General features: G+C 34.6%; 2 protein-coding genes across 3 annotated transcripts; both read right to left on the reverse strand.

Annotated features, from left to right (window-relative positions):
- Positions 1-509: 509 nt before the first annotated feature.
- mmd (monocyte to macrophage differentiation-associated) lies at positions 510-24,614 on the reverse strand. Of its 2 annotated transcripts, none has more exons than XM_051106056.1 (7): positions 24,471-24,614; positions 11,220-11,301; positions 10,936-11,096; positions 9,465-9,539; positions 7,573-7,674; positions 6,594-6,663; positions 510-2,612 (listed from the first exon to the last, which is right to left on the reverse strand). In XM_051106056.1, the coding sequence occupies exons 1-7, from the start codon at positions 24,494-24,496 to the stop codon at positions 2,409-2,411; spliced, it is 720 nt and encodes a 239-aa protein (XP_050962013.1). In that variant the 5' UTR covers positions 24,497-24,614; the 3' UTR covers positions 510-2,408. The 2 variants fall into 2 exon arrangements, with proteins under 2 accessions (XP_050962013.1, XP_050962011.1); XM_051106054.1 differs by lacking the exon at positions 24,471-24,614 and adding an exon at positions 14,230-14,549.
- Positions 24,615-24,626: 12 nt separating this feature from the next.
- On the reverse strand, positions 24,627-25,004 carry LOC127163046 (small integral membrane protein 36). The gene has a single exon (XM_051106057.1). The coding sequence runs from the start codon at positions 24,948-24,950 to the stop codon at positions 24,657-24,659; it is 294 nt and encodes a 97-aa protein (XP_050962014.1). The 5' UTR covers positions 24,951-25,004; the 3' UTR covers positions 24,627-24,656.
- Positions 25,005-27,284: the final 2,280 nt, after the last annotated feature.

The raw sequence follows: 27,284 nt of genomic DNA on the forward strand, positions 1-27,284 counted from the left end.
AATGTATTATCTTAACTATGAATACACTGGTTTGTAGTGCAAACAGCTGTACCTTTTACTACACGTTGTTATTCTTCTGGTTAGTTACCAATAGTGGCTACTGAACCGGAAGTCTCGCCCATAGGCTTACTTAAGCATTGAAGATTAACGTGGATAGAAGTATTATGTGTTATTTCACGCTAGTTATAGTTATATCATAACAAACAAGACCTTAGTGTTACTGTGGTTTCCTTAAAATAAGACATTAATTATTATTATTTTTTTTAATAAGAAGTATTTAAAGAGAAAAAAAAAATACAGGTCTAGTTTCTAGAACACTAGGTTTCGACGTTACTATAAGTGAAACTGTTTTTTTTCTACAAGCTTCTTGTTTAATTCAATATCAATATCTGAGTGAAAAATATTTAAAAGTAAATCCTACACCAACATTTTCTGTTTTAATTTTTTTTTTATCGTGAAACACGCACTAAGCCACAATATTCCAGACGAAATGAACAAACACAAATGCATGAGAGTTACTGCTTTCGTTTATTAACACTTTAGAAACTTGTTCAGTATTGGACACATGTAGTCTTCATAGTAACACCAGCACCAAAACACCAGAATGATGTGCGATGAGAACATCAGAAGCGTTACAAGAGGTTTCATAGTTGGATTTGAGAAGGCCAGTGCAGAATTATGTGCCAAAACAGGATGTAGAAAGATTTTACAAAAGTCTGTCCCAGAGTACAAGAGCTGGTCGAAACGACTCTGTTCATGCAGTCCGAACACATCCTATCAAACAACCGCTGCGTTCTCGGCATGACGGGAATTACAAAAACCAGCACATAACAGAACTCACCTGCAAAAAAGTCTAAAAGCGGATGAAGAAGAAAAGTGTGTAGAAAATTTGCTTTTACCTATCAGCGCTTGCATAAACTTTCATTCTGTAATCACAGATTTGAAAAGGAAAAGTAACTATGGATACCCGACACGATGTGGGAAGAAATATAAGCATGTTTATCGACCACAGTGAAAATATTACAAAACAAGAGCTTCAGCCTTTGAGCGAAAACACTTCAATATGCAAGAAGCTGCATATCGGATCACAGCGATTCCTGAATGCAATCAGATCAGTGCTTTAACAGAACTGCAAAGTCAGTTGAGCGGCGGCGTAAAACTGCGATAAAAGCCGAACGCATTCACAGTGTCACAGCGTCTCCTGCAGAAACGCAACAGAAACCAATGAAGGTCCTTGGAATGATGGAAGATGATCCTGGTGCATACAGGTAGTGATGTGCATGATGGGACGAAGAGCTGTAATATCAGCAGGAATAACATGAGATATTGCGGCAGAAAAAAGAACATTAGTTCAGAAATGTTTCGTTTGCCCACTGTCAATATCTAAGTGAATCTCACAAACCCGTAAATAACATTTCAGAGTCATATTTCACTTCAAACCAAAAGGGAAAAAAATAAAATAAAAATTATTTACACATTTAAAGCAATAAATGCTTTAGTTTAATGCAATGCAATTGCAATTTCATTGTGATTTTTTTCTTTTGATTTTGGGGTGAAATATGACCCGTTTTTATTCACATTCATCATAGCAGACACTGGATGTCATTCTAATGTCGTTAACGCTTCTTACTCAAAAATCCATCGGAAATTGTGCCGAATTTGATAAACATCACAAACTGTCTTTAAGGTGGTTCAGGTGGTGAGAAAAAACATCCTATAGCATTGTAAACCTGGTTGTGAACCCAGAAGCACTCAACATCGTTTCTATCCGTCAGCCTATAAATGGAGTATCAAAGAGAAGTGGTTCTTCCTGTTAGAAAAGTGCCGCATAGAAAAAAAGCTCTGTGCAACACTTTCAAATCCTGCTGAAAGAGCAGAACACGGGGAAGGAGACGCCAGGAGTAGAAAACCACCAGCGCTTCGTAGAAAACAACTAGTTGTACGTCTGAAGTAAAAACCTAGTGAGTTGAGATGTAAAAATACAGATTTGATAGAGAAAGTCGTATGAATAAAGCAAAGTTGAATTCACTACAGATGATATGAAACTGCTACTGAGAGTGTGTGTGTGTGTGTGTGTGACCGAATGCACAGAGAAATCATTAAATATCAAAAAGCATCACAATTCATCTGCTTTCAGTGGAATATATTTACATAATACTGATGAAAATGGGAGAAAATTAAACACACAAACATTGCCGTCTCATTGCAACTGTGGCAAATGTGCATTTAGTACAGTGAGGAACACACACACACACACACACACACACACACTTCACTGATCCCAGTTGGTTAGAAAACCGTAAACATTGCATGGTCGTACTGGTAAACGTTGGTGTTTGGAGCATCCGGTTGTGATGTTTTGGTGTTCAAGGAGGAAATAGGAAGAGGAAGTGATGAGGATGTGGAGCTCAAGCATCCCTGATGTCCTCAAGCGAGGGACTGCGGTACAGGTACTTCCAGATGGCGTAGTAGTGGATGGCGGCAGCGAGAGCCACGAACACATGCCAGATGGCGTGAGCGAACGGTATCACACCGTCCGATTTGAAGAAGACCACGCCTAGGCAGTAGACCAAGCCTCCGAATGCCAGCTCATACAGCCCGTCTGTGTTACTCTGATCAAAACAAGAATGAGAAACAGTTACTGACATGAAAAATCATCAAATAACATTGTTTTTACACATTTGAAATATTGACAACCATGCATAAAAATAAAAGGTTCCAAAAGGGAACAATGATGCCATAGAAGAACTATTTTTGGTTCCACAGAGAATCTTTCACTGATCAGTTCTTAATAGAAACATTTTTGAAGTGTGAAGAACATTTTAAAACCTCTTTCCCCTGAAAAGAACCTTGTGTGCAATGGAAAGATTGTTACAAGTTCTTCATGGAACCATAACTGCCTTAAGTTCAAGGTTAAGAAGTTCAGGTTCAGTTTAAGTTAAGTTCAGGATAAGTTTAGATAGAGATTTAGATTCTATTTCACTCAGAGGTCAATTAATTATGTAAAAATTCAGTATAATGAAAATTACGTAAAAAGAAAAACAAGTAAATCTGATTTAAACAGTAAAGTTATTTATTGACATCATAGTACTATTGTTTGTACTTCCATTAACTTACTCTGAACAAGTTTTAAAAGCTAAAAATATGTATAATTTAATTTAAAAATGCTTTAAGTAATTTAAGTTAATCAAATAACATTGTTTTTACACATCTGACATATTGACAACCAGGCAAAAATCCATGAAAACAAAGGTTCCAAAATGGAACATTCATGCCATAGAAGAACTATTTTTGGTTCCACAAAGAATCTTTCACTGATCAGTTCTTAATAGAACCATTTTTCGAAGTGTGAAGAACATTTTAAAACCTCTTTCCCCTGAAAAGAACCTTTTGTGCAATGGAAAGATTGTTAAAAGTTCTTCATGGAACCATAACTGCCATGTACAAGGTTAAGTTCAAGGTTAAGAAATTCAAGTTAAGTTTAGGTTAAGTTCAGGATAAGTTTAGATAAAGATTTAGATTATATTTCACCCAGAGGTCAATAAAAAAAAATAATGAATTAATCAATTAATTCTGAAAATCAGGTGTATTTTATGACTATTAAGATTTTGTGTTACATAGTTTTCAATGAATCATGTCACGTTCTAATTACGTAAAAAGAAAAACAAGTAAATCTGATTTAAACAATAATATATTGTCATCATAGTACTATTGTTTGAAATTTTTTTATTGTTTTAAAAATACTTTAAGCAATTTAAGTAAATCAGATAACATTGTTTTTACACATTTGACATATTGACAACCAGGCAACAATCCATAAAGATTCCAAAAGGGAACACTGATGCCATAAAAGAGCCATTTTTGGTTCCACAAAGAATCTTTCAGTAAAAAGAACCTTTTGTGCAATGGAAAGATTGTTAAAGGAACATGGAACTATTAATGGCATGTAAAAGGTTAAGAAGTTGAGGTTAAGTTCAGGTTAACTTCAGAATACTTTCATTTTCATTCTAGAACAACAATACATCAGTAATACGCCCTTGCACTTCTTTGTAAAGCTTTTACTTGTCTTGAAAATGTGTCGTACCGCCTGTCTGTTACTTTAAAACAAGAATAAAACAGAGCTACTGACACGAAATCTTCAAATTAACCTTTTTTCTCTTAAAATTTCCAAAGGGGTGGTTTCACAGTGATGCCATAGAAGTTTTTTATCTAAGTGTAAATAATATTTATGACCCTGGACCACAAAACCCAGTCTTAAGTAGCATGGGTAATATTTGTAGCAATAACCAAAAATAAATTGTATGGGTCAAAATCATAGATTTTTCTTTAACACCAAAAATCATTAGGATATGAAGTAAAGATCATGTTCCATGAACATATTTTGTAAATTTCCTACGGTAAATATATTGAAACTTAATTTCTGATTAGTAATATGCACTGCTATGAACTTCATTCACAACTTTAAAGGCAAATTTATTTTGATTTGTTTGCACCCGCAGATTCCAGATTTTCAAATAGTTGCATCTCAGCCTAATATTGTCCTATTCTAACAAACCATACATCAATGGAAAGCTTATTTATTCAGCTTTCGGGTGCATTTTAAAACTCTTTTTTTTTTTTTTGTTTGTTTGTTTTTTGGCAGTAATTCAAAGCCAATGGTAAAGTTGAGCTTTGAATGCAGGGAGTTTTATTTAGTGCCCCTAATTTTTTTTCCAAGTATGTGTAACTACTGCTCCCAACCACAAGGTGTCCTCAGTGTCTGTGGCATGGGACACATGCTGTATTTGGTATGCAACGAACACAGCTCTGCTGCTGTCTGTGACTCAAACAGCACATGAACCCAAAACAAAGGTTATCAATTGTGTTTGAATTTCAAAGCATCTCTATTTGCTTACTACACCAAACCTGAGTCTTTCACTGTATTGTGTAATGCACACTGTACACAGGTGCTGTATTTATATTTTACTTGTAAGGGTGAATCTCACAGAACCCGTCAAACCATGTCCGGATTATATTTCACCCAGATGTCAAAAAAAGCAATTCTGAAAATCAGGTGTATTTTATGACTATTAATATTTCTTGTTACATGGTTTTTAATTATTCATGTCAGGTTCTCATTTTGTAAAAATGTACTTCCTTTAATTTATTCTAAATAAATAAATAAATAAATAAATATGCATAAATACAGTGTAATTACTGCAGTTACATGGATATATATATATATATATATATATATATATATATATATATATATGTAACATAAATTTATGCTGCTACATGGAGATATATATATATATATATATATATATATATATATATATATATATATATATGTAACCGCAGTAATTACACTGTATTTATGCATATTTATTTATTTATTTAGAATAAATTAAAGGAAGTACATTTTTACAAAATGAATATATATATATATATATATATATATGACCCTGGATCACAAAACCAGTGATAAGGGTCAATTTTTCAAAACTGAGATTTATACATCATCTGAAAGCTGAATATATAAGCTTTCCAATGATGTATGGTTTGTTAGGATAGGCTAATATTTGGTCGAGATACAACTATTTGAATATCTGGAATCTGAGGGTGCAAAAAATCTAAATATTGAGAAAATTGCCTTTAAAGTTGTCCAAATGCAGTTCTTAACAATGTATATTACTAATCAAAAATTAAGTTTTTTCATACATTTACAGTAGGAGTTTTACAAAATATCTTAATGGAACATGATCTTTACTTAATTTCCTAATGATTTTTGCCATAAAAGAAAAATCAATAATTTTGAGCCATACAATGTATTTTATAGCAGTGTATACATACATATACATATACATATACATATATATATATATATATATACATATACACACACACATAGACACACATATATACACACACACATATACACACAATAAAAATTAAATTAGAAAAATAAAAATGTATATTTATATTTTGTTTTTGGCATAAAATATGACCTAAACTTTTTTTTTTGGGGTGAGATTCAGACGTCATTGGCTGTGTAGCAACAAAAAAAAATTGTTCTAATCAGGTGTCCAGTTACAGGAAACGTTGTGACTCAATCTCACCAAATGATGTTGTCTGATTGTAAAATGTGAAAATCCCAGATCAAGTGTGAGCTGGTTGCATAGCAACAGCTGACAGATTCTCTCACACTAGCGAACATTTCAGGTGTGACAGGTTAACATGAGGACTCAAAAACAGTGTCAGAGGTGAAGCTGATCAGATTTCCTTCAGTGGAAAAACATTCAAGGAGAAAATTCTTGTTTTACAGTAAAAAAATCATGGTGACTAAACATTTAGTTTTCTTCAAATCCATAATACACAATTACTTCTGGAGTCTGGTAATGAAGTAATCCTCAGCCTTTTGCTGATGTTCATCACGTTACATTCTGATATTTACATCTACAACCTGTTCTCCATCCCCTGCAGCAACTCCTCCTACACAAGCTTTAAATCGTCAGGTTAATTAGGGGTCTGCTAATTAGTACTTGGGCTTTAGAAGCCCATAGATCAGATTAAGTTGATGAGCTCAACAGGAAATGAGCTCACAGACTCACCATTGATGTCACCACCAGCGCAGGAAAGAAGCCCATGGTCAGATAAAACGCCAGCTCCACTAACTTATACCTGCACAAACACAAACAAACACACACTTTAACATCACACACCAATACAGAAACATCAACCAATACAAATAAATGGTGACAATTAAACCCCTCTCTCACTTAAGGTGAAGTTCTACAGGTCAGTATCGTCTATAATTGTGTGTAATTGTCTATTTTGTGTGTTTAATTATCACACTTACTGCACTTAACACTTTAAGAAGTTATTTATTTGCTATAAATCCTGAAACAGAAATGCTGTGTATTTTCATATAATTTTGTATATTTTATACATTTTCTTGAAAGATCCAATCTCCTGTTGTTCTCTCACATCAAAATCCACAAACATATTTGTTTTGTACTTTGGTTTGTAAATTCAGACGAGACAACTTTAATAAAAATGATCATTATTATTATATAAATAGTAATAATATTTTAACAATTTATGATTGTATTAATAATTTCTAAATAAGACAAATCATAATATTTTAATATTTAATATTTTATTTATTTAAAATTCATGTGTCCTCACATGTGTCGCTATACATGTCTGACGCTATAAAATGCAAAGTAATTGTGGTTACCTAAATTGTACATTCAACAAAAAGTCATCACTTTGTGCATGTCGATTATCAATCTTGCCAAATATAATAATATAAAACAATATATAATATAATACAATATAATTGAGATAATTAAGTACTTTTTAAAATATATATTTTTAATTGTATTTAATAATAATAGTAATAATAATAATAATCTTAACAATAATAATTTATAAATAATAAAAAAATTTATTTAGATATTTATTAAATGTATTTTATTATTTTAAGTATTTAAATAATTAGTGTCAATTACCAATTTTGCATAATTAAGATATTTTGACAGAGGATGTCAGATACAGTGCAAGACATTTAGTTGAAGTCAAACGTACTTTTCGTGATAGTTAAACACATAGATGGTCCCGGCGGCCGCCATCAGCCACACAAACCAGCGCATGTGAGCGGCAAGCGGCCCGAGCTCCCGGAGATTGAGCCTGCGGGAAAACACACCCTCATTAGTGCTCATCACACAGGAATGTGTGTAACCGTCACACACACACACACGCACACACACACACAAACAGCCTGATCGATCCAAGAATCATCAGCATGACAAAACCAGCCGTGTTTGAGTCAGTATCATAACACAGCATGTAAAAAGTCTGATCTCCATTCAGTTTCACACAAATACTATATTTTTTGAACGCATGCAAAAATTGTGGTAAATTGTGTTAAATGTTAGTGTTAAACTGTTCAGTGACACAGTGACACTTCAATGAAAATAAATGAACAAATAAAACAAACAAGTAAGTAAATAAATAAATAAATAGACACCATAAAAATAAATATATGTACATACATGTTCAAATCAATACATGATTACATTAATTCTTAACAATAAAGTTGTATACATGAGTATATATTATATGCATGTACGTATACGTATATGTATATGTGTATATATTGTATATAATATATATACACTATATTGCAAATCTTGTGTTTGGTTATTTATATTGTTGCAAAGTGTAAAGTATATTACATATAAATGCAACTATATGGCATGAAGATTCTAATATATTACATCAATACTATGATTTTCTGTAAAGCTGCTTTGAAACAATGTGTATTGTGTGAAAGTGCTATATATATATATACATATGACTAATAAGATGTTACCAGGTTAAACATGTTTTTGTACAGTTTCACTCAGCTTCCGGTTTTAATTAAAGATGCTCTGTAACATAGGTTAAATCTCACTTTACTCCTGTACTTGAGCACTAAAGCACACTGAATTATTCACACTCGCAGAGCAAAGTGACCAAACACTTTGGCCGCTTCAGTCACACCACTGTCATGAGAGAGTGTTTTTCTTTTTTAAACTACTACAACAGATCACAGAACCACGCCGGGATGAGCCAAAAATGACACGTGCATGCATTTTTACACAGTGACTTCACTTCCGCGAATATAAGATTGTTAGGAGATACTGTTTAAAAAAAAAAAAAAAAAAAAAAAAGAGGAAATGCATTGATTGCAGATCCTGAAGTTTAAACGTTACACAGAAGTAAACACTACATGGCATATTTAACATTAGATAAAGTACTGTGGCAGCACCATGGTACAGTTATGGGATAATACCACAGTACTGAATGATTATTATATACCGTATCAAATATTTCTTTAAATAATTTGATACTTCCATTCAGCAAGGATGCATTAAATTGATCAAAAGTGACAGTAAAGACACTTATATTGTTACTAAAGATTTCTATTTCAAAGCTTTTTTGTTTTCCAAACTTTGTATTTATCATAGAATCATCAGTGGAAAAAACACCACAGTTTCCACAAAAATATGAAGCAGCACAACTGTTTTCAACACTGATAATAATCAGAAACGTTTCTTGAGAAGCATATCAGCATTTTAGAATGATTTCTGAAGAATCATGTGACACTAAAGACTGGAGTAATGATGCTGAAAATTCAGCTTTGATGACAGGAATTCATTACATTTTACAATGTATTCAAACACAAAACAGCTATTTTAAATTGTAATAATATTTCAAAATTTTAGTATTTTTTACTGCAAAATTATCAAATAAATGCAGCCTTGGTGAGCAGAAAAGTCTTCTTTTAAAAACATTTTTTTAAAAAATAATACTGATCCCAAACTTCAGGAATCGTGTCCAAAAAGACAAGGCAATTTAAATATATATATAAAATATGTATTTAAGTTTTTTATTTCTGTAAAGTGATTGAAATAAATATGGTTAAAGAAACATACCATGGTGTATAAGAGGCAGCGATGAAGAAGTATATGACGACTCTATCACACATGTGGAAGCAGTGCTCTACGGTCCTGAAAACACAGGAGACAATATTAATGTATTACATAGTTTCTATACCATATGCACAGATATGTCCTATTTTGATGTATATTACAGTTGATTAATACAGTGTTTAAATCCAATATGAAAGAAGCTCTTTGTAGTGCTTCATGAATACGCATAAAGTATAAAAGAATGCAAGCCTTAATGAAGAAAAACTAAATGGTTTTTAATGTTATGATGAAAAGTGAAACGCACAAATAGTTTAAGGAGTAGTTCAGCCTAGCGAAAAGTTACTGAACATTTACTCACCTTCAGACCATCCAAAATGCCGTCAGAACGAGAGTCCAAACAGCTGATAAAAACATCACAATAATCCACAAGTAATCCACACCACTCCAGTCCATCAAATAACATCTTGTGAAGAAAAAAAGCTGCGTGTTTGTAAGAAACAAAACCATAATTTTAACATCAAACTGAGTCCATAATCCATAATTATGCTTCCTCCAGTGAAAAAGTTCATCTCCTGTTGTCCTCTCACATCAAAATCCACAAACATATTTGTTTTAGACTGTTTTATCTTGTAATTGGTGCTTGATGTGTGCAGATTTCTCTCCTGATTCAGACTAAACAACTTTTTCACTAGATAAAGCAATATTATGGATAGAGTATTTTAGCCAGATGTTAACAACGTCTTAGCTTTTCACTTCACATGGCATTAACTGATGGACTGGAGTGGTGTGGATTACTTGTGAATTACTGTGATGTTTTTAATCAGCTGTTTGGACTCTCATTCTGACGGCACCCATTCACTGCAGAGGATCTGTTGGTGAGCAAGTGATGTATTGCTACACTTCCAAATCTGTTTTCATGAACAAACAAACTTATCTACATCTTGGATGTCCTAAGGGTGAATACGCAAAAAATAAGCACATTTTTGGATAAGCTATTCGTGTAAAGCAGTGACACACAGAGTTGTGCCAATAGACGATAGTGTCGTGTATCGACGATAGTCAGAGATATCACCTGTTGCTGATGCCTTTGACAATAGCAACTATTATCATTATCTGTCAAAAACAGACTAGGCACCGAACTTTAGCAATGCAGTGAAGAGATGAAATGTAAGCATTAGTAACTTACAATGTTTCTATTAAATGTTTATTATGTTAAACACAAATTAAGTCAGGCTGCTTTAAGCCTTATGCTGGTGTTGAAACTAAGTAAGTAAATAAGTAAATAATTGAATAAATTAGCATGATAATATCGTGTATCGGCGATCTCACAGGCTGATGAAAGGATGATATGAAAATTGAGCATATCGCCCAACACTAACACACATGGAACAATATTTTAAGTGATTCAGTCTGACATTTAAATGTAGTTGTCGCTCCCACCGTTCTGTGTGATGCCGTACTATGGCAAATGTACCTCATGTGGCTCTTTTTCCAGGAAATGATGTGAAAGACTGTGGAGACGAGGAACAGAGCGATCAGACCCATGCCGTACACCCAGGCCGTGATCCGCTCCCAACGGTCATCCGACAGCCGGTGTAACAAAGCCATTCCGACGAATGCCGGCACAATCAGGAGCTACAGAGAATTAAAGAGAAAAGAATAAGCGTTTAATATACCAACATCTGGGAGCGTCACATGACTTCAAATAAGCAGTTAGGTGGATCTCTATAATTCTTTTCACTAAAGAATGTTCGTTACCGCATGGGTGTAGCAGTTGGCAGCGTGCTCGTAACATGTGGGCTGGTAACGGCAGTTTGCAGCCGCCCTTGTGTTCATAAACCTGAAACACAACAAATGGCGCATTCATATTTAATAACAGACCGGAAAGCACATTAATGAGATCTGACGTACATTTGGACTAGTGTTGTTATTGTTAACTAAAACAATTTAAAAAAAAAAACTATGTTCATTGAAATTAGAGGGAAAAAATTGAAATAGTAAATATTCCAGTTGGCTGCCAAAGTGAAATTACCAAAACTAAAAATAAATCAAATAAAACTGAAATAAATAATAATAATAATAATAATAATAATAACAATAACTGACAAACACAACATAATTACTAAATTACTAAATCTATAGCTAAAATTAACATGAAAACAGAAAATGGAAAAAAAATAATAATTTGATACTAATACAGTTGAGGTCAAAAGTTTACATACACCTTGAAGAATCTGCTAAATGTTTTAAATTATTTTACTAAAGTAAGAGGGATCATACAAAATGTATGTAATTTCTTAATTAGTACTGACTTGAATAAGATATTTTACATAAAAGATGTTTACATCCTCCACCAGAGAAAATAACAGTTGAATTTATAAAAATGACCCCGTTTAAAAGTTACATACACTTGATTCTTAATACTGTGTTGTTACCTGAATGATCCACAGCTGTGTTTTTTTGTTTAGTGATAGTTGTTCATGAGTCCCTTGTTTGTCCTCAACTGTTAAACTGCCTGCTGTTCTTCAGAAAAGTCCTTTAGGTCTCACAAATTCTTGAGAACAAAGTTTTTTCAGCATTTTTGTGTATTTGAACCCTTTCCAACAATGACTGTGTGATTTTGAGATCCATCTTTTCACACTGGGAACAACTGAGGGACTATTACAGAAGGTTCAAACACTCACTGATGCTTCAGATAGAAACACGATGCATTAAGAGCCGGTGGTGAAAACCTTTGGAATTTGAAGATCAGGGTAAATTTAACTTATTTTGTCTTCTGGAAAACATGTAAGTATCTTCTGTAGCTTCTGAAAGGTAGTACTAAATGAAAGAAGCATGAGATTTAGGCAAAAGAAGAAAAACGTACACATCTCCATTGTTCAAAAGTTTTCACCCCCGGCTCTTAATGCATCATTTTTCCTTCTGAAGCATCAGTGAGTGTTTGAACCTTCTGTAATAGTTGCATATGAGTCCCTCAGTTGTCCTCAGTGTGAAAAGATGGATCTCAAAATCATACAGTCATTGTTGGAAAGGGTTCAAATACACAAAGATGCTGAAAAAACCAAGGATTTTTCAGAAGAACAGCAGTCAGTTTAATTGTTCAGGACAAACAAGGGGATCATGAACAACTATCACTAAACAAAAAACACAGTTGTGGATCATTCAAGTAATAACACAGTATTAAGAATCACGTGTATGTAAACTTTTGAACAGGGTCATTTTTTCAAATTCTACTATTATTTTTTCTTGTGGACTATATTTAAACACATTTTATGTGAAATATCTTATTCAGGTCAGCACTAAATAAAACATAACATGCATTTTGTATGATCCCTCTTATTTTGGTAAAATAATGAACATTTTTAGATTCTGCAAGGTGTATGTACAACAAAATGTGTATGTGTATGGACAAAAAATATGTAGTGACCAAGAATGCTTAAATATTTGTCCAAAAAAAAAAATACATAGTAATAACTATAATAATTTCATGCGGAAGCCTTGAGATCAAAGTGTTCTCATCACGCCAAACATAAATGCATTCAAATGTTTCCAAAATGCACACTACAGCTTTTCTACATGATAATAAAAATCAAATTAAACTCAATTAAACGTCATTTACACTTCTGTATCGGTCTAAAATATAAATAAATATTTATGATTAACATACGCATGTGTTTGTTTGCATAGACAACATCCTGTGACTCATTCATTTTTTTTTCTCCCAGACCTTTTACTATCACCCCATTCATAAACGGACACTAGCCTGAAGATGTGAGCTCATAATCTGCAGTGTGACTCATACAGATGTTCTGTTTTTCTCAGGTGTGTTTGTTTGAGTCTAAAACTAAAAGATGCAGCAGTGATGTCAAATATGGTGGCGTGTGATGCAGTGGTGCATGCTCATTAAAAACACACACACACATCCGTATCCATACTGCATTCCCCGCTCCCTGCGTCCCAACACCCATGCGGACCAATTCTGATGCTGCTGATGTTTGGAGAGCAGACATCAGACCAGAAAAGCCCAATCAGACTGCAGAAATGAGTCGGTATAGAGAATATGGAGACATGATCTCCAAACAGAGCATCTTTACTGGCATGATCAGACCACATGATGTGCTTTAACTTAATTTATGGATCAAAACATAAATTAAGCATGCATAATAATAATCTAATAATAATAATAATAACCTAGATATAAAATCTATTACATAAAGAGATTGCAAGCACTGAAATTACACAATCAAGTCACATGATGAACTTTTATCTCAATGCATGGTCTGATTTCACATCAGAAATAGAGTTCATGGTCTGATCTACGATCACAGAATACACAGTCAACAAAAACACATGGATCTGCAATCTATGCATGGTCTAATCTCTAAACAGAAAGACAACAAAACCCCTTATTGGCTTCATTTGCACTGAAAAACAAAAAAGAAATATAGTCTGATCTCCTAACAGAGAATACAGAGTATATGCATGAACTGAACACGTTAATAGATCATGCATTAAAATAAAAGCATCACATCAGGATGTGCCTGCATGTCAGTGAACGGTCTGATCTCAACATAGCACAAAATCATTAAAGATGCATGCTTTGATCTCTGGATCTAGCTTACAAGATGCATGATCCATTCAAAACCTAATTTCTGAACAAACACACTGCATAAATGAACAATAAGCACATGGCAGAGAGACAAGACAATGCATTGTGATCGTAACAGCACGTAATCGGACCCGTTAGCTGGTTAGCCTCTGTACTCACCTCTGGAAACTATTTACCCTCTTCATCTCGCGAAATCACAAATAAAAGCAGATCTGAGGTCAGTAAATGAATCAGATGATGTAAATGAATCAAATGTCCGAGGCCTGCGACAAAATCCCCATTTACAAAAATCAATCCCAAATCGAAACAAAACGCGTCCGTGACAGCATAACTGCTCAAATACACCCTAAAACATCCATAAGAGACCGTTTTGTCACATCATTCCATCTTGCGTCCGATCCCTCTCTCTTTCTCTGCCTTTATCCCTCTTTCGATGTCTTATCGAAAGCCGGAGTTGTACATTTTAAGCATTTTTTTTCGCACACCTGATTGACGGGGCTTTCAGCCAATGGGAGTGCGGTCGGCGTGAGACGGTCGATGCGTTCGACCAATCATCGGCGTGAATGATATCGCATTGTTTGACGCAACAATAGAGGGCGGGGCGTATGTAGCGAGAGAGTTGCCATACCTGTTTGAATCGTGTCCTGTTATTCAAAAGTGACACTGAAAGGACAAATGACGCTTTCCTTTGTCACTCGGTTGAAATATGAAACGATAATTATTGCGCGTAACTGTAACCTAAATCTAATGCCACGAGCAACAAACAAGCTTTACTTATTTTCTTATGTCCTCTAGCATGTACAATCTTTAAAATGTCTTGGAGTAACATTTTAATACCGTGGTGTATGCATATGGTAATCATGGAGTGCTTTAGTCTCAAATGACCCGTACTTTGAATACCACGGAGGTACATGTAAATATCATGGTATATTGGAATGGCTATCATTCAGTTTCAAAGTATGTGGTTTTATCAGGTGATACCATGGCGTAGATGTAAGCTTCTGATTTATAACATCTGATATTTTCCTCATACCATCAAAGTGACATCACTGGCATTCTCTTGTGTGTTTGTATATTTGTGTAATTGTGTACTTGCACTGAATTTTGCTTCAGGGATGCAGGAATATTTGTCTTGTTGGAACCATTCTGTGAACACACACATAAAATGTGTCCCTGCCCGCATGTTGCAACTAATGCTGAAGGCAAACTTGCACAATGTTAATGTGAAACAGCGTGTTTGGGTGAAGAGTCGCCGTGGCTCAGGGATTCTGTGACCAGAAGCAACATTACATAAAGCAGCAGCAACGGCATTAGATGTCACAGAACGTTTATGTAAGGCTGTTAACTGAATTGAGAATAAGTCAGTGTCTTATTTTCCAGGAAAACATACAAACATCCTTTGGAACAAGTGAACAAGTATTTTTTTTTTATTGGTGCAAGACTAAAACATAGTTTTGCTTAAAGTAGGCTAGTATTGTATAACATGTAAATACTTTAATGAATATAGTAATCATTTGGTACCATGTGGACAGTAACAAGATCTATTAACTGCACTACAGACGGATTTGCCTGTCTGACTGTAGGTCTAATTGTCCCAGACTTTAAATATTTGCCAGGTCATCTGATTATACAGGGCATGGCTACTGCCCAGCTAAGACAAATATGTTCTAAGAACGTTTTGCTAATCTTCTCATGAAGTTATGAAAACACTATGTTCTTGGAACATTCAACAAATGAAGTTCTTAAAATGTTTTAGAAAAAGTAAATTCTTGGTTATGTGAATGCTAGAGACATCATTAAGCGAATGTTCCATTTTAGAATTTCGGAAACATTACTGGAATATCACTTTAGAATGTTCTCTAAACCATCTGAAACTAATAAGTACTTATGTTTAAAAAAAAAATGGTTAGACTAAAGGTTCTTGCACACTGAGTCTGAAATATTCGTCCAAAATGTTCGCACGTAAAAAAAATACACGACCTCAAGCTGTGAGGGCTACAATGATTGGCTACAATTTTGTGTTTTTCACATCCATAGCAAGCATTTTGAAAGGTGTTTTGACAGTTCTGAGCCACCCGTGACAAATTTTGACGAATATGAAAAAACACATACAAAAATTTTATACTCTGTGTAAGCCCCTTAACGTCCAACTTAAATGTTTTGCAAAAACGTTCTATAAACAACATTGTTGTGCTAACATTTTCAGAACACTTTTAAAGACGAGATAACCTTGAAGGAATGTTATTAATGTTACTAGAAGAATGTCTGTAACTTTGAGAGCACTTTGACAGACCATTAGCCTGTAATATTGAGGTATACAGTAGTCAACATTTGAACCTTTCATCAAATTAGTCCTAAAGCCAAAAAGAATGCCCATACTTGTCTTAGGATAACTTTGATGAACTTTTTTGACCACCTCAATTGTTGACTACTATATATCCAGCTAACTGGGAACATTACGAATTTTTGCTAATGTTCTGGCAAGGTTCGCTTTAAGTTATGAACAAACATTCTTCAAGTAACGATAACAGAATGTCCATTTGAAATTATGGTCTTCAGTAATGTTCTCTTTAATGTTGTCAGTTTTTTTTCTGAAACTTTCATTTAACATTTTTTAAAGGTGACCTATTATGCCCCTTTTACAAAATGCAATATGCAATAATAAGTCTTAGGTGTCCCCAGAATGTCTGTGAAGTTTCAGCTCAAAATACCTCACAGATCATTTATTATATTTGAATTATATTTGAAAATGCCTAGTTTGAGTGGAAGCATAAACACACTGTTTTCGTGCATGTCTCTTTAAATGCAAATGAGCTGCTGCTCCACGCCGCTTTTTCCGAATAGAGCTGCTCTTTACAGCTCGTTCCTCAGATACTCTGCCAAAAAACATCTGTTTGGTTTTGATTATCATGTCTCTCGTGCTGAAATCATGCGTTTTAAAATGTATTTGTTTAAACTTGTGATATAGGGTTTTCTGAGTGCAAACATCCAAAGCACAAGCACAGAAAGTGGCTGTCAAACGGCATGTGAGAACTAAACAGTCGGTTATGTCTGTGAAGGTAAACAGCTGGGAAAGAAATGGCATTTTTATATTAGATCTGTGTGGCAACAGCGTAATATACAGTAAATAAATCAATAAATCCAAAATGAAATGACTTAGTTGCCCATTTTCACATTTTCTGGGTTGGTAGATGCACTGGGGATCTGTTCATAGCACTTAAGCACAGAAAAAGTTTGATTCTCATGATGTCACCTTTAAACTTGTTTCAGTACATTTAGAGAACATTCGAAACTAACATTCCAATAATGTCTATAAAATGGAATACTGCATTAACATTTGCATAAACAAGGAAAACATTTTTAAAAACTGGATGTTTTAAACATTCAGAAGACATTCAGAAATAATGTTTTCATAACTTAATATGAATATTACCAAAATGTTCTTAGAATATATTTCTGTTAGCTGGGTATCCAAAAAGCCATGGTGGTAGGTACTGAAGCAGTGTTCAGCTGTAGAATAAGTATGTGACTCTGGGAGCCTATAGGGGTCAGTTAACACCATGACAGGAAGCGGTCAGGGTGTAAGAATGATTTTTACACCATTCTAACAGTGGCCGTAGGTCTGCGTTTAAACACTTCCTTAAAATGGTTCTTTCCTGTGTAGCTGTTACATCCCACAATGCACCAGAAATAGAACTGACTAGTGCAACTACATGCATTAAACAATAAAAAATATTGCACGCAAAATTGCAGCTAAAATACAAAGAGTCCTCAGGACCAAGGCAAGACCTGTGATTTTTATTTGCAGGGCAAGTACAACATGAATTTGAATGGCACCAACCCAACCACTTAAACATAAGAGCGGTTGGACAATGCATGCTTTAGTCTCTTAGGTAAATGCAAGATAACCGTATCCAGATAAATCCATGGCAGCCCTACTTCTTCAGCTTAACCTCTTCTGTAACGCACACATAGAAATAATGACAGAGGCCCTTAGAAGCCATGTGTGTTCATGGAAATCGCAATCATTTGCACCCTTTGCATGGTAGTCAAAACCAGTGCAGCCTGACTCTCAGAAACAAGCAAACTCCTGATGCTAGAAAGAGTCCAGTGCGGTTAGGGGAAGTAGAGAGGGCTAAATAAACCGGGGGAATTACACTAAGACACTAACGGGAAAGCTGATCCTTCTCTTCCTCCTTATAATCTTCCGTGACGTGTTTCTCTACAGTCAAATCTCTGTTCCTATCTCCAAACAAGTTTAAAAAAAAATGTTACAAGAACCCATTATGTTCAGTTTTTTAAATGTTTCAAATATGTATCTATTTCCTTCCTGTTATGCAACTATTAAAGGGATAGTTCACTCAAAAATTTAAATTCTTTCATTTAGTCAACTTTCACTTGTTTATTTCTTCTGCTAAACACTGAAGAAGATATTCGGAAGAATGCTGGTAATCAAACAGTTGACGGTAGCCACTGACTTCCATAGTATTTTTTTCCCAGACTATAAAAGTCAATGGCTACCGTCAACTGTTTGGTTACTAATATTCTTCAATATTATCTCTAACAATATCTTCTTACTGCTTACAGGTTTGAAACAGCTTTAGGGTGAGTAAATGACAACAGAATTTTCATTTTTGTGTGAACTATCCCTTTAAGGCAACATTCCATTTTATAATTTTGGAATTATGGGAATGTTACTTTTGTTTCTCAGAACATTCTAAAAAATTAGAAACATTTAAAAACTGTTAGACAAATGTCAAACTAAAATGTTTCAGAAATTAAACGTTTAATGGATGACATATGTGCTTCACGTTAAGAATGTTTCAGGTTATTTCAGAATGTTCTCTAAATGTTCAAACCACACGTTTTTAAGTGCTTAAAAACTTTTTTTTCTTGGTCATACAAACATGACATGCAAACATGCAAACATTATAGGAATGTTACTTTGAACATTGAAACGTAGTGACATTTAAAAAATGTGTTATTAACATTACTTGAAGAACGTTTGTTCATAACTTTGAGAGAACCTTGCCAGAACATTCCTTGTTAGCTGGGTGTGCTGTACATTGTGATGTACAGACGACTTTACTTATCAAGCTTGCGTAATCAAAAACAAAAATGTTTTCAAAATTCACTCAGAGTAAGTGCATCAGATGTATCAGCCTTAAAACAACAGTTTCAGATGTGCACTATGGAACTTTGAATTCTACCTCAGAACACTGTAGAGTGATTGGAACACAACCGACAACACTTTTGTGAATGATGTCATTACATTTTTTTTTTTTTTTTGAACCACAGGCACTGTTCCTGTTAGTTCATCCATGTTGATAAGGAGCTCATTTATCAATCTTTATTAAGTTGTGAATGTGTTCCTCTGCCCAAAACACCATGTTAATATTTCTGCATATCAGATTTAAGGTCAGCTGGAATTTTTAGGCCTCACCCATTCAACTTAACTGTAAAACAACACTCAAGCTAATTCGATTAGTGTTTGGCACCATATACATTTGTTTCTCCTTTCACAATCACACCAGATAAGTGACCTATGATGGCTCGTGGATCTTTTGGTAGCCTGGCTTGCCCTGACACTGGTCCAGATGGATTTAAGGTTGTCTGGATCATCACAAAAACGTGTAATGGTAGTACTAAATGTGATTTTATATATTCAAATTATAATAATATTTAAATTAAAATTAATAACTAAAATAAATTTTTGTCATTATAGATCCATAGAGAGGGTTATCATAGTTAACTAAAACTAAAATAATTTAAAAAGGCATTTAGCTATTCAAATTGCATCAGCTGAAATGCTAACCTAATGTTCTTATTATAAAAGACTATCCATAGATCCAGGTCACCAAACAACTAAGTGAACAATATTTTTCACCTTGTCTCTTTGGAAAGGTCTGAAGGGACTTGAAAATGAAATTACACCCAGTTCATTTTTGCGCAGCGCTTGTTCCCTGAGGGAAACATCTCTCATTACTCTTTCATGGACTGTAAGAGTAGGAACTGCGGTGACATAACAAAAGGGGCCACCTGAGAAGAGAAAGCTGAAATAATATCCCTGACAGCCGGGACAAACACGCTACCAGACACAGCGCTGACCTCCCAGAATCCTCTCTGTCTGTCTCCTGATGGCGCTGACAAAACCTCTCAGGACAGACAAGGATCATAAGTGCTCCCTTGGCCCCGTTTATCTTATGGAAATCTGTCTCAGATGCATTTATCCCTGTGGAGACATCAGTTATGTTGTTCTCTTAAAAAATAACACCAGCTAAAAGTGCTAATGCTATGAGTGGTTCGTTACATTTCACAAATTTCATTAGGACCTGCATTAAAGACCCCATAAATGTAGTCTGAGGAGGAATTGTCATGATGAAACGGAAACTGTGTTAGTAAGACACAGCGCTATCTTCAGGTAATCTTTACGTTAAATATTTACTCTGTGTCACAAGTCACTCAACCTTTGAAACAGATGACGTGTGTGTGTTTCAACAACAGCTGGACAACGATAAACTTCCACAGATATCATTGTGTTGAATTATCATATGTAATCAGCACAGCTGTGATCTGTGATGCTTACATTTGTATAAATTATGCATTAGGGCCTGCACACAGAAATGTGCCATGCTAGCCACAATTTCCACCAAAATACCATAGCAGCATAACTAACTAGATCTAACTTATAAAACCATTCAAAAGTTTGGGGTTGGTTAAATTTTGTTTTTTTTTTAATTAAATTGTTTTTTGAAAGACATCTCTTCTGCTCACCAAGGCTGTATATATTTAAAAAAAAATACAGTAAAAACAGTAAAATTGTGAAATATTATTACAATTTAAACAAACTGTTTTTTGTGGTAACATATGTTACGATGTAATTTATTCCTGTGATCAAATCTGACTTTTCAGCATCATTACTCCTGTCTTCAGTGTCACATCATCCATCAGAAATCACTTTAATGTGGTGATTTGCTGTTCAAGAAACATTTCTGATTATTAGCAATGTTGAAAACATTGTTTTGCTGAAAATATATTTTATTAATTATATTACATTTTATTAATTTATTAATGGTTATTATATATCTTTTTTGCATATAATGTGTAGCATATATTTACATTTGTACTAATTTTATATTTGGAGGAAGGTATTTGTAAATACACACTATATAAAACAAACAAAAAAATAGAATGTTACTCGCTCTGAGAAACCAATTTGTAAAAATAGCTTGTAAGTATAAAAGAGCATGACGTAAAGCTCAGCAGCTAATGGGGTCAAGGCCTCTGTGACAAAACAGCGATTCAAACCCTCATGATACTAGACACTCACCCAAACAAAAACATTGATGCGTTTTATGTAAAGTCACAGTTTATCCTGTAAACAACCTCAGCCGTGGTTTTGCTGATGGATAAACTAATCCACAAAGCAATGAGATCAATGTGTGTGAGCTGTCAACTCAGAATAGATACAGTACGTTGTCTTAGACAACTCTTTATAAACTCATTCACCTTCGCAGAAACACCTGACCTCCATTTCACTGATTCAAACGGGATTCAGAATAAGACTATTAAGGAAAATCTGAATTGCTCAGAAGTTGCTCTTTTATAGCTCTGGGGACTTAATGACATTGTTTGTGCACTTAAGTATAAACTCTGTCTTAGATGTTTCCCCAAAAACAGTCAATAGTTAGCTAAAAATGTTTGTAATTTTAATGTAAAAGACTGTAAATATGCTCATACGGTAAACACCTGCTAATTGGCTAATGGAAAGTTCCAATACTAACGGCCGAGGTAACAAATTTAAGTTACAAAAACGTTGTGGGAACATTATTTTAATGTTTTTAATGTGTCCAGTTTTCCTGTTGTGATTCGAACTTTATTATATATTGTAATAATTATAATGTAATTGTATATTTAAATTACAAAAACATTTCCTACCCCATTCTACAAATTTTTTACCCCAAATACAGTGTTATTTGAGACTTTTTTTTTATTCTAAGAACGTTAAAATGTTATTTTAAATGCATACACATTTGTTATAAAATTATGTTATTAAATGTTACGAAAATATTTCTAATGGTGTGTTCACACCAAATGCGAACTGAATTATTTGCATGAGTTGATTACATACTAAGTCAATGCAAAGACGCAAATAGAGGCGAATTCCTGACAGACGGCATTAATGATGCGAAATGCGCGACATGTTTGCCGTGAAGGCATAATATTCGCCTCAATCGTGTCTTCTGCGCAAGTTGAAAAATTTTAAACTGAACGGAAAATTTGCATGATGCGATCTCATGCAAACCAATCAGCGAAGAGCTTATTGACCTTTCCGGATGTATCAGAAAATAGTAGAGAGTATTATTGTAGCCCGACATTTATGATACAGGTATCTGGAGCATAAAACACAGTTCAAATCAGTTGTTGTTGTAGGCTACAGAGATGCTGCTATCAATAAAAAATTAATGTCAGTGTACAGTAGTAAAATTTAGAGCGAGTGACATGCACATATTCGCTTCACATTTGGTGTGAACACACCATTATGGTGTAGTAGTTATATAATATGTGCATCGCTTGCTTTTGCTCTAGATTACTCGCACGATCAACCATAGTGGCGATAACTATGATCCCTACTTTGTACCTGTTGTTGAAGTCCCAAATGCTGATGCTGATGTGTCTGGGTTCACAGCATCACCATAGGTGGATGAGTATTAATCCTCCATTGATGTATGCATTACATTTGACTACTATATATACACTGACTTTTTTCTTTTTGATAGCAGCATCTCTGTAGCCGTGCTAATAAAAACTAACACTACAACTGATTTTATAGTTTTCTATGCTCCAGATACCTATATCATAAATTTCGGGCTACAATAATGCTCTCTTCCATTTTCTGAAACAACAGGACATGTCAATAAGCTCTTTGCTGCTTCATACGAAGTCAATGCAAAGACGTGAACAGAGGTGAATTTTCACCAGGTGTTTGTCGCAAAACCATGATATTCGCCTCAATCGTGTCTAAAAATTTCTACTCAAGCAAAAAAATTGCATGACACATTCTAGTGAAAGCTAATCAGCAAAGAGCTTATTGACATGTTGACATCAGAAAATGGAAGCAAGCATTATTGTAGCCCGAAATTTATAATATAGGTATCTGGAGCATAGAAAACGATTAAAAGCAGTTGTAGTGGTAGTTATATTTTATCAGCATGGCTACAGAGAGGCTGCCATAAAAAATGTCAGTGTATGTAAGGTAGGCGAATTTATATATTGAGGCGAATATTGCACATTCACGACAAACGCGTTGCCTGGTGCGAATTCGTCTCTATTCGCGTCTTTGCATTGACATTGTACGTAATCTACTCGCACAAATGATTGAATCCACGTTTGGTGTGAACACACCATTACAGTGTCCTACTCACCTTATTTTCACTAGAAATGTAACCTAGATAGCACACGTACGTCTGCAAGATGTCTGTTAAAGATCTCTTGATCTTGAAAGCATCTGCTATGTACAAACGTCTGTAAGATGTCAGTTTTACATGCATTCTAAATAATAAACATCTTAAAGACATCTAATAGATGTCTATTTGACATCTGATAGGATACATCCGATAGACCTATTGCAGATGTCTTGCAGATGTAAATGTAGACGTCAAATAGACGTCTCCGAGATATATGTGTGCTATCAGGGAAAATTATTTTAATGTTTTATTTTTAATATTCTTAAAATGCTAAAACATCTAGTTTTCTTCTTGTGATTAGAATGTTTTTAACCGTCAAATTCGGGCAACTGCAGCTGCTGATTTCTACTGTGAATTCGATAAATTTATGAGAATGTTCCATGCACATTGCACTAAGAATATTTTGTTCTAACATTTATATAACTTTTAAAAAATGTTAGTGAAAGTTGTGAGAACATTCCCTGTTAGCAGAGGGGACATTTTAAGTAGCTTTACACTAAAATACTGTTAAATGTACAGACTTTAGAAGTAAATGTGAACCAACACCTTATAAATTACAGTTTAAAGTCCTAAAATCCCTGCAAACTCCCTGTAATTTCCTATGTGAGACTTATTTACCACAAATTCAAATACCTAAAATGTTCCTACAGTATTTTTTAACGATAAAGTTCTTGTAACCACAGCTGCTGTTTTTTTATTATTTTATTAATCATTAACAAATCATTAAATCCTGTAAGAATCCTTTAGATTCATACTGAGATTTTAATTGTAGACTTGCTTTGTAGGCCTAAATCTGAGCACAGTTTGAGAAATTATCCATTCTGAAACCTTATCATTTTCCCAGAAAACAAGAACTAGCCATTCATTCTCCGCCGAATCTCTATGCTGTTCAAGAGAAACAAGTTAGATACTTAAGAGACGTTTTTTACTCACCGTTTCTGATAATCCGATCCCGGCATGATTCAGTCTCGCACAGAAGTTATGAGTTATTTTAAAAAAGACGCTTTACACAAGTTATAAAATGACAGATACAGTACTTTGCGTATGTACAGTGGATAAAAAAAGATAACATGTGCCGTTGAGCTGCTATTATCAGTCCTCTTGTCTCCTTCCAGCCTGTCAGACCAAAGTACTCTTTTTCTCTGCGCCCGGAGGTTCATAAGTGGTCACCGTCTTGTTCTGGTCCCACCTGGCGTTGGCGGGCGAACTTTGCATGACCACCAGCCGGATGGGAGCGGGGTTGACGTTGGGCACGGGGTCGGGCGCGTACTCCTTGGTGGGATCCTTGCCCTGGCAGTCGTAGAGGATGCAGGAGATGAGGAAGACGAGGAGGAGGATGACATAGCTGGCGATCAGGATGATGAGGTTGAGGGTGACCGGGTCTATTTCCACATCGTCGGCGATGAAGCTCATGGTGGCGGCGGGACGGTGAAGGACTGAGACGGATCGTGAGTTGTGTATCTCAGGACGTACAGACCTGTGAGGGATTAGTTGACACAAATCTCCCTCTCATTCTGTCTCTCTCTCACTCACTGTCTGTCTGTCTCTCAGTTTCAATTTAATGTGCTTTATTGGCATGACTAATAATCGTACATCTGTATCGCCAGAGCATTTGCGGCTTATATCTGTCCATCTTTCAGTTTTAATGCGTTTTACTGGCATCACAAACATGTTTGTACTGCCAAGGCATTTGCAGATAAATTGCATATTAGGGCAAATAAAAAAGTGGATAAAGAAAGGTAAAACGATTGGTGTTTCATAATAAAAACAGTGCCTGGGCCTAAAAATACTTTAATCCTGGATGAAGAAATGAGGAGCAGAGTCTAAAAGATAAAAGGAACTAGGCCTATTAGTTCCAAATTCAGATACATACACTAGGCCTAATGTTAGACACTTTATGTTTTTTACCCCTTAAGGCTGCATTTATTTACTCAAAAATGCTGTAAAATGTTGAAAATATTTTACAATTTTAAATAAATGTTTTCTATGTGAATATATTGTAAAATGTAATTTATTCCTCTGATCAAATCTGAAATTTCACCATCATTACTTCATCTTCTGTCACATGATCCTTCAGAAATCGTTCTAATATGCTGATCAATTTTATAAAACAGTTGTGCTGCTTTATATTTTTGTGGAAACTGTGATATGTTTTATTTTTTTTTTAGGAATCGGACAAATATACATTTAAAAAAACAAACTGCATTTATTAGGAACAGAAATCTTGTTAAGAACTGACTTACACTTACTTACGCTGACTTACACTGACTTACACATACACGCATATTTGTAAATGCATATTTGGATGTATATCATTGGTTTTCTAGCGTCTGCAGCAACACATTACTGCAAAATGAAATCTGGGTTGAAGTTATTGGTTTTGATGGAGATGAGGGCTTGTCTCTATTGTTTTCTGTGCTTCACGTCTTTAAGACACACTGATTGTGTGTGTGGGTGTGTGTGTGTGTGTGTGTGTAATACGGTGCAGGGCTCCCGAGTAATCCTAATCTTGATTGTGAGGAGGGACTGAACCATCTGTTTTAGCAGCATTCACTCTAATCTATCACACACGCATGACAGAGAGACACACGCCACCACCAGAGGCAATGTTATCATCCTCAACTAAAAGAAATAAAATAAAAATAAAAACAAATGGAAATGGAAAAACTGAGCCTACACAACAGTGCAACTAAATGCTTTGAAATGCACTAACTAGCTAACTAAGTATATGAATGGAAAAACTGAGCATAAACTGAACTGCAACTAAATGCTTTGAAATGCACAAAACAACCAAACAAACTGAAGTGCAACTAAAGACTCTAAAATGCACATAACATACAACAAAACAACAACAAAATTTATATTTGAATGTTATGATAATAAAAGGGGACATGCACACCACCTGATATATATATATATACTTGTTTAACACTTGTTTATAGATAATCCTTTTTTTATTTTGTTTGCATTGCACTGAAGGAAGTAGCTAGTTCACTTCCAGAGCAAAAATTAATAATAAAAATAATAATAATAAAATGATAATTTACTCACCCTCTTATCATCCAAGATGTTTATGTCATTCTTTCTTCAGTCAGTAAGAAATTGTGTTTGTTGAGGAAAACATTTCAGGATTTTTCTCCATACAGTGGACTTAAATGGTGCCCCCAAGTTTAAATGCAGCTTCAAATGGCTCTAAACGATCCCAGCCGAGGAAGAAGGGTCTTAACTAGCAAAACGATCGATAATTTTCAAAACAAATGGACAATTTATATACATTTAAACCTCGAATGCTCATCTGTCTGCATTTTTTTCCGGTTTAAGACAGTTCAAAATCATCCTAAATCGCTATAGAAATACCGACCCAGTGTTAAAGGAGAAGTCCACTTCCAAAACAAAGATTCACAGATAATGTACTCACCCCCTTGTCATCCAAGACGTTCATGTCTTTCTTTCTTCAGTCGTAAAGAAATTATGTTTTTTGAGGAAAACATTTCTGCATTTTTCTTCATATAATGGACTGATATGGTGCCCCGATTTTGAACTTCCAAAAGGCAGTGTAAATGCGGCTTCAAACGGTCCTAAATGCGGTTGTAAACGAACCCAGCCGCGGAAGAAGGGTCTTATCTAGTGAAACGATTGGTTATTTTCATTAAAAAAATACAATTTAAATACATTTTAATCTCAAACGCTCATCTTGCCCTTCTCTCCGTGAATTCTGACTCAGTGGTTAGGGAGTCAGGCTTATAA

Source organism: Labeo rohita, chromosome 3, assembly GCF_022985175.1.
Source record: "Labeo rohita strain BAU-BD-2019 chromosome 3, IGBB_LRoh.1.0, whole genome shotgun sequence".
In the NCBI taxonomy this organism is placed as follows: Eukaryota; Metazoa; Chordata; class Actinopteri; order Cypriniformes; family Cyprinidae; genus Labeo; species Labeo rohita.

What these genes read in the sequence shown, in the direction of transcription:
- mmd (XM_051106056.1), bottom strand. Translation starts at nt 24,496, where the DNA reads ATGCCGGGATCGGATTATCAGAAACG. An exon ending in TGGAAAAAGAGCCACATGAG is followed by an intron (nt 9,540 to 10,935) that starts GTACATTTGCCA and finishes CTGTGTTTTCAG; the next exon opens with GACCGTAGAGCACTGCTTCC. An exon ending in GCTGCCTCTTATACACCATG is followed by an intron (nt 7,675 to 9,464) that starts GTATGTTTCTTT and finishes GTTTTCCCGCAG; the next exon opens with GCTCAATCTCCGGGAGCTCG.
- LOC127163046 (XM_051106057.1), bottom strand. Translation starts at nt 24,950, where the DNA reads ATGAGCTTCATCGCCGACGATGTGGAAATAGACCCGGTCACCCTCAAC.